This window comes from Cupressus sempervirens, chromosome 3 (assembly GCF_028749045.1).
Source record: "Cupressus sempervirens isolate cs-2001-9-10 chromosome 3, ASM2874904v1, whole genome shotgun sequence".
In the NCBI taxonomy this organism is placed as follows: domain Eukaryota; kingdom Viridiplantae; phylum Streptophyta; class Pinopsida; order Cupressales; family Cupressaceae; genus Cupressus; species Cupressus sempervirens.
The window spans coordinates 831,462,060-831,475,306 of record NC_143120.1 but is presented as its reverse complement, the minus strand read 5'-3'; the positions used below and the strand labels follow the sequence as shown (position 1 = coordinate 831,475,306).

Below are 13,247 nucleotides of genomic sequence, written 5' to 3'. Positions count from 1 at the left end.
CCAGAGTTCTTATATAATGGTCAGTTGGTTGGGAAAACCAATGGACGCATCCCTTCACTTCCTAACTACCCTTTCCTACAAGCTTAACTAGATCTAATTACAACATTACTTTATTACGCACTACATTTACCCCCCCAAAAAGAAGTCATCTTCCAGACGACTACCTAACAAAATAAGAAAAACCAAACTTCAAGAAGAGGTTTGGAAGGACATCCCTATACTCGGGGTTCCATAGAGTCGTTGAAGATCTTGTTCAGTCGCTTTCTATTTGGCACGAACTCCCTACAAAATCCACAAAGCATCCATCTTCTTTGCTTTTTTTGTTGTGATGTTGTCTTCTAATGTAGCCTTTTCTATTTTCTAGTTTCCTTCCAAGGTAGTCCTTTTTGCCTTCCACTATTCTGCCATAGCATCTTTTTCAATCTCCCACTCCTTAGGCATCGGTAAGTGTCTGTATGAGAGACGGTTGTTCCTGAGAGAGAGGTATGGTATATCGTTTTATCCACTCTATGTTTATTTCCTCCTATTTATACCCACTTTGCTGAAGCAACTCCCAGTCTGTATGACAACCTTTTCGCATAAATACTACCAATGATTTAGTTGCTCTAACTATGGCCCCCATATTTTGATTTTTTGCCTGTGTGATCACTTCTTTGGTGGAATGCTCCATAGCTCATAATTCTTTCAAGAATATTGCAGCTTTGTCTTCAAAGGAGAATGTCTCAGCCTGTCCTACTCTCTCACTCTGTATTTTTGTGGGATTTTCATGTTCTTCCTCCAAGGGGTTGGTGAAGGTGGAGATACCGTCCCTTCTTCCTTAAGCAGTTTATCAACCTCGTCCAATACTATGTCCTCAATCGGCATGTCCTCTGCAGCCCTAGTTTCTTCTGCCTAGTTCCCCTTCTAAGTGTCCAATTGTCTTGTAGGTTACACCACCAAAGCAACAGGGTGGACCACTTCTATGCCCGATGGTGTTTGCAACCTCACCTTATGTCCACACTATTTCTAGCATCTGAGATCTATCACCTAAGTCCGGGGTTGTTGATCTGATGGGAATAGTTGCGCTACTCCCAAAAGGGAGAGTCCAGTGGCCCCCCATTGCAGAATTTGTTACTCATGTCGACCATCGTCCCCCTCTGTATGCTCAATTGCCTTCTCCTTCCCCAAGGTACAGTCATTCTCATCATCCACCGTACCAATGTTGCCCTGGACTCCTTCCTCTGTATGGACACCTCCCTGGACACCTTCATCTATATGCCTATCAGCTACTGTAGCATCCCCCATCGTACTTAGGTCAGATTGCTAAATTTGGGCATACTCAAGTACCCCTATGGGCAGTGGTCGTCATGTTGGCGGTAGGAAGGTGATATTCCCAAGCAAGCTTGTCAAGTGACTCAGACGAATTTCCGCCTCCTGGGAGTCAGAAGATGTGCCTGTGCTACTCTCATCCTCTTTAGAACTATCCTCTCCAACCTCCTCTTGGCTTGAATTCTCCCCTGATGCTACCTGTACCTATGTGGCTGCCTGTTTCAATTTCTTTCTCCGAGGTTCTCCTTCGCCTGACCCTGCTCCAATGGTGTCCATGTGAATCTAATATGTCATTGTCGGCCTGTAGGGTTCTACTCTATTGGCTGGAACCAATGCCCCTCTATGCTCAACTCCACCTAAGTCCGAACTACTTCTAGGAATAAGACTATGGCATGATGCAGCATGTAGAATGTCTTATGCTTCAATTCCATAAATTCTTGTAGCCTTTTTGAGAGAAACTGAGCCCAATTGTACATCTATCCCCTATGTAGTCCATCCACTATAGGTAACATCAATAGAGCAATATATGATATGTGGCTTTTGGCTGTCAGTTTACTTTTAACCAAATCAACAATTCAACGCCATTCTTCATTGGCCATGAAAATTTTCTTTAAACCCCAACTATTCTTTAGGATGCTTTCCCAGTCATGTTTTGTGAGGTCCTTTCTACACATTAACCTCAGCCACTTCTTCTTTTCCTCTATTGTCATGAGGGTTTTTGTCAACTCTTGTCCCCCTTCAGGAATTCCAAATACTTCATTTAATTCGTTAGTAGAATAGGAACTTGTTGGTGTTTGCTAGGAATATTGGATTACCGATGTGTGACTTTCCTTATTATACCTAGCCACCATAGTGCGCAATGTAGCTTCAAACTCCTTCAAGTCAAAAATAGGCATGAAAATTATTTTATCTACCTGCGCTCTAAGGAGAGCACCTCCTTTACAAGATGATGATCCTCCATATTCTCCCACCAGGCATGACATTCACTTCTGGCCCCACTTTTGAAAGTGATAGGTGCAGCTATATTTCTCTTTTCCATGGCTATCCCTTTATCCTTCTTGTTTATATTTGTCTTCACTTGTAGAATGGTTGCCAATGCACAATATACAAAGTAATATAACATGGATTCAATAGAATCATCAAAACATTCATTACCAGAATACCAATTGGCGAGGAAGTGTGATTATTTTATTGATTACCAAAAACATGAGTACATCAATCATAGTCTAGAGTTCTTATTTAATGGTCCGTTGGTTGGGAAAACCAACAGACGCATTCCCTTGCTTCCTAACTACCCTTTCCCAAAAGTTTAACTAGATTTAATTACAACATTACTTTATTATGCACTACAAGGGGCATCATGTTCATCTTGCTCAAAAATGACACAGTTTGCATTCATGACACTAGGTATATAAAGTTTTATATTATCTTTTGCAAGAAACTCACATTTTATGGTTACTTTTGTTCCATACCTAGTGTGGAAAATCATGTGAGACCAATCAGATGACAAATAACCTCCTATCTTGGCTGTAAATTCTCGTGATAGGCAAAGACCAAAATAGAGAGGCAAATATATCACATTTATCTCTTGTGGAATGGAGAAAGTGGGACAAGCATGCAAGGTCAAACTAGTGTCTTTTATGAGGCCTATAGAATTCATAGATGTGCCATCTAATTGAACAACCCCCTTTTCTATGGGCTCATACTTTAATCCTAAGTGATTTACCCGTTTAGGCATTACAGAACAAGTGGCCATACTATCAACCATAGATGTGAGTATCGCCGATTAATCGGCGATACGAGATAAAATCGCGATTTTTTGGGGCCGGCGATTTAGTCGCCCCAAAAATCGCGATTTTTTTTTGCAGATTTTTTCCAAAAAATCGCAGATTAATCGCCTAAAAATCGCGATTTTTTTGCAAAAAATCGCTCGCGCCCGGCAGTCACATAAAGTGACGAAAAAACACGTTTTTTTCATTATGTTTTTACATTGCTTAGGGTGTTTTGGAGAGGAGAGGATAGAGAAGGAGTTCTTGGCAAGAAATAGGCAGAATCAAGTGCATTTGGAGGCCTTTTGATTCGATTTCTTCGTTACTAGGTAAGTGATTTGAATCTTTGTTTTTTGTTTTTGCAAGAGATTGTATTTTTTTTTCTTGCATGTAAATGGATAAAAATACATTCCTAATTAGTTAGGAATGCATTTGATGAATGTAAGCAAGATTAAATGCATTCATTTGCATTTTTTTCCATTCTAGATCGAATTTATGCTAAAAATTTGCCCTTTCTAAAAAAATTTGAAACCCTAGCAGCTAGTTTGTTTGAATGTTATTTGGATTTCAATTTATTGGTGCTGTTATTGGAATGTTGCTTGAATTCTTTGTTTAACTGTTAATTTTGATCTTGTTATAATTTATTTATAGTTTTTTTTAAAAATTTGTATGTGTAGGCAGCCCGCAGCAGTTTTAAATGGCAGACAAATGGCCATTGACTCCATGCCCCTCAGGCTACATTGGCACCAGGCCAAAGAATGCGAGAGATCAAGCATGGAAATATGCCTATGAAGCACCTGATGAACCAACCAAAGTGATTTGCATTCGATGTGAAAAAGTAATATCCGGGGGCATTTACCGGTTCAAATATCACATCGCAGGGATCTCAAAACATGATACAAATCCTTGTGAGAATACAACAGAAGAAATAAAAAGGTTTGCAAATGCCTTGCTCGCAGCTGGAGAGCAAAAAAAATTGCAAAGAGAGCGGAATAAATTGCATGTCAGGGCAGCCATAGCAGAGACCCAGGGCAGTTTCGTTGATGTTCTGGAGGAGGAGGCAGCCATTGAGAGCATGGCTGGCTCTTATCGTGGGCCGCGTGTCCGCAAACAGGGTGTTTTTTCTTTCACGAGTTCCACTCCCACTCCCACTCCTACACCTCCTAGCACTTCCGCACCATCAGGATCAGCAGGTGCTTCTGGGATAGGGAGCTATTTTGTGACGAGGCACACACCTGGTGCACAACCTTCATTAGAGGCCACTAGATGGAATAAGGAGGTCCATGACCAGTTGGACAATGCACTAGCAGATTTCTGGGTTTTCAACAACCTTCCTATTAGTGTTGTTGACAGTCCCTATTGGGAGGCTTTGGCCACAGGGTTGACAGTTGCAGGAAAGGGGTACAAGTCCCCTTCTCGTTTTGTGTTGGGTGGCAGGTAAGCGAATAATTTTATTACACTCGATTTCCTTTTAATTTTTAACTTTTTACTTAGTTCTAAATTTTAATTAATTTATCTAGAAATTAGAATGTTGATTACTAAAGTCTAAATCAATTTTAAATTACTAAGAATCTAAGACATAACTAAATTTTGTTTTTGTAGGCTTATTGGAAATGCTGTTGAGAGGGCCAAAGCATTTGTTGAGGAATAGAAACAAGAATGGACAAAATTTGGTTGCACCATTCTTTCTGACGGGTGGACGGATGGGAAGAGCAGGACCATAATTAATTTTTTGGCCTGCTGTAATGATAATGTGGTGTTCCTGAAATCAATCGATGCCTCCAACAAGGTAAAAAATGCTCAGACATTAGCATTGATGTTGGAGAATATGGTCTTAGAGATTGGCATTGAAAATGTGGTGCAAATCATCACAGACAATGCTGCTGCATATGTATCAGCAGGTAAACCGTAATTTTATGTTGCATGTGCATTGTGAATTTCACAACAAGAATTTTTAATAGTTTGATATATTTGAAAAGTTGGAAACTAATTAGTATTTGCTTTTACAATTGGCAGGAAAACTCCTACAGCAGAGGCACCCCACTCTCTCTTGGACCCCGTGTGCAGCACATGTCCTTGACCTTCTTTTGGAGGACATGGGCAAACTTGAGTGGGTCACTCCAATTGTGGAGGATGCAAGGCGGGTGACAAAATACATATACAATCACCCATGGGTCCTTAGCCTGATGAGAGAGCACACTGATGGCAAAGAAATTGTCAGGCCTGCCGTCACAAGGTTTGCAACGATTTTTTTGACATTGCAAAGCATTCTCGATAATTTGGCTTCTTTGAAGCAAATGTTTGTTTCCAAAAAATGGCTTGCTTCCACATTTTCAAAGAAGAGTGAAGGAGAGAATGTTGTGCGGATTGTGTTTGATAAATATTTTGAAGATAAGGCTGATGAAATAGTAAAGGTAACTACAAAACTTTAAGTTTTAGTTTGCACTTTACAACTTTATAACATACTAAGTTTGTAACTCAAGTAAATAATAATTTTGTAACTTGTCAACTAATTTCAAATTTATATTGCAGGTGTCTGAGCCTTTAGTCGGAGTTTTGCGTTTGGTTGATGGAGACCAAACGCCAATGGGTGAACTATATGAGGCCATGGACAAGGCCAAAGAATCTGTCAAAAATTACTACAAGGGGGAAAGCATCAAATATGAACCCATTTGGCAGATCATTGATAGAAGGTGGAATAATCAGCTTCACCAACCCATTCATGCAGCAGGATATTTCCTCAGCCCACGTTTTAGGTATACTGTAAGCTCATTCTTACTCAAATTTAAGTTAACAAAGACTTGAGTTCATTTTGCTTTCGTAGGGTGTTGGGTGTGTACTAAAATTGGAAGACTTATTTGTTTTTGGTTTTTGGTTTTAGGGCTGATGGTACATATGCAGATCCTGATGGAGAGGTCATCAGAGGCCTAAGTGAGTGCGTCGAAAAGATGGTAACCAGCGAGGAAACAAGAGATAAAATCATCGCTGAGCAGGAGATCTTCACTTCAACAGGAGGCAAGGTGTTCTCCACTTCTCTCTGCAAGAGAGCAAGGCTTACACAAACCCCAGGTAATACATTTGCAAACTTCTGAATCTCAAATGCTAAATTAATATTTATGTTTCATTTTTTGTTGTCTATTAGTATTTTCTAACTTGTACAATTTTTGTGATGCAGTGGCTTGGTGGACCACTTGGGGTGCAAGCACTCCAAATCTTGCAAAATTTGCTCTCAGAATCCTATCACAGCCTTGTAGCGCATCACATTGTGAGCGCAACTGGAGTTTGTTTGAGGCCATCCACACAAAAAAGAGAAACAGGTTGTCCCAAAAGAGGATGAATGACATGGTCTATGTGCAATATAATCTTAAATTGCGCATGAAAAAGGCGCAACAAGATCCGCCTGGGCCAATCGATTTGGATGAGATAGATCCTTATTATGATTGGACGGCACAAGAGCAGGCTCCCTTATTTACACAGGAGGACATCTCCAATTTGGAGAGGGAGGCCGCGGAGGAGGCTGCGAAGGAGGAAGGGGGTGGAACTGGATATGACATCGATTTGGATGACATCGAGGAGGGCGATGATGAGGATGATGACATTGAGCTTACTGCAGAGGACCTTGACATCTTGCGCGCAGCGAATGTGGAGATACCGACATCTAGTTCTATAGCTACACCATCTCCTGCATTGGCACAGACACAGACACGGGCACAAACCCTGCGGGGTTCTAGTTCTAGAGCTTTACCCTCTCCCGCACTCGCTAGTAAAGTGACTGGGAAGAGGAAGATGTAGTCCTGTATTTGACATTTGTACTTATTTGTAGTCATGTTGATGTGCTTATTTGAACTCTTTACATTTGACACTTTATTTATGGGAATACTTCTCATGTGTTGTGAACTTGTTAGTTGTTAGTAATTGACAACTTGTCACTACTTACTTGTTAGTAATTTACCAATTAATAACTCTTTTTGCATTGATATATATCTAAACATGATTGTTTCTTATGTATTGTTAGTAATTAAGTCATTAGATGCAAAAAAACATTGAATTCTGTAAAAAAATCGCATTTTTTTATTAAAATTTAGTGGTTTTTTAGTTCCCGATTTTTTCCCCGATTTTTTCTCGATTTTTCCCGATTTTTCCCGATTAAACTTTTTCAGGCCTAGGCGATTGATCTCCTCAGGCGATTTTTACATCTATGCTATCAACCATATAATTATGCACTAAGTTCTTCCCAATAATTAATGAAACATAGGATGGAGGTGGTCTCACATTCTTACCTTGAACTGTATTATTTGGTTTGTTGTCCGCATCTTTCACTTGATCAATGTTAGTCATGACCACCTTCTCACGATCACCAACAGCTTGCTCTTGTGTATCTTCAACACTCAACACTTTCTTCAAAATTTCAGCTTGCCTAGGAATGAATAGGGAATCCCACAGTCATTGACACATTCATCTTTTTCATGATGTCCACAATGCTGTAGGGCATAGCTGAATGCACCTTCTGGTGTATCTTAGTAGCAGCCGGATCTGCATCTTTGTAAAGCTGATTGTTGGTTGGCTGAGTTGAGGACTTTTGTGGGATACTTTGACCTTTCGTGAGTGATGGTCATGCAGTTGCAAGCTCTTTATCTTTACTGACTATTTCCTCTACTTCTAGAACTCCTTTCTTTGCTCGAGCATATGTTATAACTGCTAGATCACCATTCACGCCACAAAACTCTTCACCTTGCCAATTTAGGAATGTCATCTCATTGGGATGGGCATTTTGTTGATGTTCAGGTACAGTAGTAGATTTATCAAGCTGTGAACTTGCAACATTTTGGACCATGAGCGCCCGATTGATTGCTCTATTTAAGCAGGTTGACTGATTATGTGCTTGATTACATGGATACTGTCATTCATTATCTGCTGCAAGATTATTCTAAGATGGAACAATATCTTTGATCGGATTCGCTGCATTGAGTGGTACTGGATTATATGGTTGAAATGGCTTTTGATTAACATTTTGTCACTGTCCTTGGTAATTTCCTTGATATGGCTGCCTACCCTGTTGATATTGTTGATTAAACCCTTGGTCTTGATATGTCTAATTTGCTCCTTGCTGTTGGTTGTATTGTTGAAACGCTGGCCTCAGACCTTGATACTCCTGTTTTTTAATGCTGGTCAATTTATTTTCCAATGTCTGTAAGATAGTTTCTATCCTTTGTTGACTACTCTTTATCTTTTGTAGCTCATTTGAAGGCCCGGCAGCTGCATTTTCACTACTTCCAACTGCAGACATTATTGGAACAACATGTAAAGGAGCAAGAGGGGGTATATGGAGAGGCATATTCGATTGAATATATGGAAAGTATGGCATACAAAGCCTAGAGGCATAGGTTGTATGTCCTGAAATACCGAAGGGATAGGTTGCATTTCGCAAGATATGTCTCATGCCTCTTTATAAATGCACCAATTCATAACATTGGTTTGTTAAGGCTCTTCAAGACCTGTGATTTAGTTACTAGACCATCACATCCTTTGGTTATTACACCATAACATCCTTTTCTTAAACCATATTAATCAAGAATTCCTATCAAACCCATTCATTCTATTTACTAAATCATATTAGAATTTCGACTTTGCTTAAAGTTTAAACTTTGTCCTAGAGTTAAAGACAATTTGTATATATTGGATCATGTGAGAGTATCTTGTCATATTTCAGTTTTCCTATGATTTGCTCTAATTGTCTTAGATGCCTTATTGAGCAAACAGTAAGAACTAACTATTGTACATTCCTATGAGTTAGTATAAGACTAGATTAAAGTGTATTGGTCTTAATAATTGCTTATAAATTTGGATCCTATCCCTTTATATAGGTTTACAACTGAGATTTCACATTCAGACATGAAGACATTGAGTTATTAGCAGTGTTACCCGAGTGCGCACACCCGGGTCAAAAACCCCAAGCACCGGGTGCGCATACATCCCCGGTGCAGGTACTTTGTGCACCCGAGTACCCCCACCATGGCCAAAACACTGCCGCACCACGGCCACACCGATCGGAGCACCCGGGTGGGACGCAGGGACACAGGTGCGTCCCAGGTATAGGGGTGCATGCGAGGTGCGCCCAAGGTGCACGAGGGGTGCGGCCAACATGTTGCATGAAGGGTAAAAATAAAAAGTTCTTTTGCTTTTGTTTTTTATCATTTTTTTAAGTATGAGAACTTTTTTTATTCATATTTGAACAATGAATTTTGAATCTTTCATCTTTGTAATCTAATAATTTGATAGTCACTGGTTGACTTACATAGTACACCATACTATATATGGTTTTTATTTTTCATTTATCATCATTATTATGTTTAAAAGTTTTAGTATTTATAATTTTACTACATTCAATGGTCATTGGTAATGGTTATGAAGTTTCAATTTTCAAGTTTGAACAATTGTTTCGTGAATCGCATTTCAATTTTCTATATTCAACTATATTTGGTATGTTATATTGAAGTATCATTTCATAATTAGCATTTTCAGTCATATATGTATACTATGCAACGCCACCCCCCTTCCCCCCCCCCCCTCCACACCTTGCTGTGGCACCCCCGCCATCCCCCCATCATTCCCAAATTAAGGCCCTTTTTTTTCCTGCACCCAAAACTCGTCCCCCTGCACCAATGTAACATTGGTTACTAGTATTTAAATTCAAATTTGAAACCACTTGGGGATTCACAAAGTCTATCAATTTGTTGTACCCTTAATAGTTGAGCCTATAAAGTCGTTTGTGATAGTATTGAATCTTAGGCTTAAAAGCAATCTTGCATCAACTAAAAATATTGCCTTCATGCTTTGTATGTGTTTTGAAGATTCTTTTTCTTTGCCACAATGATCATATGTTTGTCACGGCTATCTGAAACTGCATCTTAGTTCTTCTATCATAAGATTTGGTTGTGTTACCTCTGAAGTTTGATATTGTCTTCATGGTATTCTAATGACTTCATTGAGGTGTAATGAATGTCCATATGTTTATTTTGACAAAGCAGGGTATTATGATAAGTTTGCGGCCACATGAAGTTTGGAAGCCTAAATGTTGCCACATATTTAGCTTTTAACATTCAAGTTCATTTACATGGTCTATGGTAACATTTCCAAGGAAACATTAAAGGCAAATTCAATTTATATCTTAGTTACCTTGGTTCGTTAGTTTGCCCTCCAGAACAGGCCAGGGTTCGAACTGATACCTGGTTTGGGTATAGTTTGAATATGGTTCGAATAGGGTTCAATTTTTTGTCCCCAACTTCGAATTGGTCCCATCATGCATCAAAACCAAGCGAACTGGCTAGAAACAGATCGAACCAGCAACAAATTGCATTGAATTGGGGCCCGCAAACGGTAGGAAAGTGGCATTTTTTGCATATTTTATAATATTGTGTTCTTTAACCCTAAAAAGTGAAAGTAAAAGGCTTATGTTGGCTTCTAACACTCATTTGTGGTGTGCAAGTAGGTTATTTTGTCTTGAACAAGAGCAAATAGGTTGTTGAGCAAGAGTTTGTTTGTGCAAAGAGTTGGAAGATTGGTTCGTGAGCTATCTAAAGAATACAAAGAAGGGGAGATGAAGAGGTGGGATGTAAATGTAGAGTTGGCCGACTTGTTTACTTGTGTTTCTTGGCTTTCAATTGAAAGTTTTGATGCCAATACTATTATTGCTATTGCTGATCCAATTGGCCTTAGCTTTGTTGCTCAGTCAACTAATGCCAAACAACTAGGAGGAGGAGAAGAAGATGATGATGAAGATGAAAATTAATAAAAATTTAATCCACTAGTTGAACTTGCAATTATAAATCATGATTTAATTTTACTATTTTGAATCTTTGATCTTGAACTTGAAATATATGATGGTATGATTGCAATTCATGATGTTATGATTACAAGTTTAAAGTTTATGCCTATGATTTTTTGTTGTTTAAATCATAGTCGAAAAAAAGGCGATATTTCACCAAGCCCACAATATTTCGCAGAACAATTTGCAGGCCAGAAAAAATGCACAAAAAATCGGCTCCGAATTAAACCTAAAAACCGCAGCAATTTTTCCCAATAATATCACGTGAAAATCAGAAAAACCCTGTAAAAAATTGTTGACAAATCATCAGAATTTTAGGTTTGAGGTTTAGTTTTTGATGTGAGGACATTCGGCACCAACAGTCTTCCTCTCCCTGAATTCGGCGAGCATTCACAACTAACTTGCCTCCATTGTGCCATTGAACTTGTTTGCATCGTGCCATCGACTTTCAAGTATTTTTAAATTTTATTTTGTAATGTTCTTTTTGTAATTGTAATAAATTTGATTTTTTTAAAAATTTAAAACTTAATTCATTTTATAAAAACAAAAATGTATTAAATAATTTATAAAACAAAAATGTATTAAATAATTTATTATTTTATTTTGATAAAAAATAAATCAATAAAATGTAGTAAATAATTTGCTATTTAGAGTGTATTATGAATTTGAAAACATGTTTTATTTAACAATTTTAATTATTATATATAATAATAATAGTATTGACTGCATTTTTAAAATGATTTATAATTGATATATTTAATAGTAATACTGTAATAGATTTATAATATATATTAATACATTTATAATAGATTTTAATAGATTTATAATAGATCTTAGTAGATTTATAATAGTATTTTAAAAAATTTATAAAATATTAAATTGTGACTTATTTGACGCTTTTTAATTATAATTGGTTGTTTATCAGCTAGGTCCTCAAAGTCCACCTATTTCTTCACTTTGATTAATGTATGGTGGATATCTCAAATCATTATATGTTAGTATATGTGTGTTTTAAGAATATTCTACAAAATTGTATATTTTTGAATGTTCAATAAAAGTACTGATTTATTGCCGAGTTTTTGTCGATTCCGAGATTTTCAATTTTTTGGGGGCAGCTGAGATATTGCCAAAACTGAGTTTTTCAACTACGGTTTAAATGATTAAATCATATGATTTTATCATACTATGCTAAGTTACCAAATTCTCTCCAGCAACCCTCAAAGTCTGGTTCAATTCTGTACAAAGTCTAGTCCTAGTCAAATTCTCTTGCAAAGCTGCGAATTTGCTGCAAATTCTGTCAAAGGAACCTAGGCAGAATTTGCAGCGAACTTTGAAGAATTTATTGTCTAGACCTGGGCTGAATTTGGTCTCAGAACACTTTTTTAGACTTTTTAAAGTGTTTTTTTGGCCTCTCAACCCTATTGTGACCACTAAAAAGACCATAGAAGATGTTTATATGTCATTTATGCATTTGTGTTTGAAAATGAAAACTTTCTTATAAAGGAAATCCAAACTGAAAATAGGTGACTTTTAAATTGACGATCATAGAGGAATGTCTTTAAAAAGATGTGATATGTTTGAATCCGGGACTTCAAATTTGTATCACCTTTTGATATAGCCTGGTTAGAAATGCTCTAACCAATACAAAATAAAAATTCAGATAACTGCAATTATCTTTTAACAATTCCTTTCATTCTCAAACTGTCCCCATGATATGGAAATATGTTCCATGCATGTGACCTAGCAAGTGTATCAAGTTGTATATAGTGCTAAATGATGCAATTAATGTCCTATTGAACTGAAACATAGATTTGGTGGTATATTTTGCTATGTTCCTTTACCATTAGCAGATCCGAGTATGGATTTATTTTTTGTTGCATATATATACACACATACATATTTTTTAAAAACATATGTTTTTGTACGGATGAACCCAAAACAAATCCAAACCCAAGTCCAAAAAAATTTACATGAATTTCGAACCCAAATCTCGAACTCGCATCCATACTGGAATCCGAACCAGCAACTTAGATACTATGACACATTCTAATTTTAACTTATGCTTCTAAGGCTTCATAAATATGTGTGTGTGTGTGTAAATACATACATATAGACACATATATATGTATAATTTTTTATAAATTTTACATGTTTTTGTATGAATGAACCCAAACCCATTTCCTAGATTTTGCCATACCGGCAAACCAGTTCTTCAAACTTGAACTTGGAATCAAACTCGAACCAGTAACTAAGGTTTATGAGATGACCCTAACTATTAAAGTCACTAAAGAGCCAATGCTTAAACTGGGACAATTCGTAAAAACACTTATTTTGTAAAACTGAAA

General features: G+C 37.5%; 3 protein-coding genes across 12 annotated transcripts in view; 2 read left to right on the top strand and 1 right to left on the bottom strand.

The window, feature by feature from the left end:
- LOC149569361 (uncharacterized) overlaps positions 1–13,247 on the bottom strand; it is a 99,805-nt gene that overhangs the window by 56,323 nt on the left and 30,235 nt on the right. The window lies entirely within an intron of this gene.
- On the top strand, positions 3,759–4,799 carry LOC149569363 (uncharacterized). Its single transcript, XM_089822070.1, has 2 exons — positions 3,759–4,514; positions 4,680–4,799. Exons 1-2 carry the CDS (start codon positions 3,775–3,777, stop codon positions 4,726–4,728), a joined length of 789 nt encoding a protein of 262 aa, XP_089678196.1. The 5' UTR covers positions 3,759–3,774; the 3' UTR covers positions 4,729–4,799.
- On the top strand, positions 4,847–6,944 carry LOC149569362 (uncharacterized). Its single transcript, XM_089822069.1, has 5 exons — positions 4,847–4,978; positions 5,094–5,491; positions 5,610–5,833; positions 5,959–6,146; positions 6,253–6,944. The coding sequence occupies exons 1-5, from the start codon at positions 4,894–4,896 to the stop codon at positions 6,867–6,869; spliced, it is 1,512 nt and encodes a 503-aa protein (XP_089678195.1). The 5' UTR covers positions 4,847–4,893; the 3' UTR covers positions 6,870–6,944.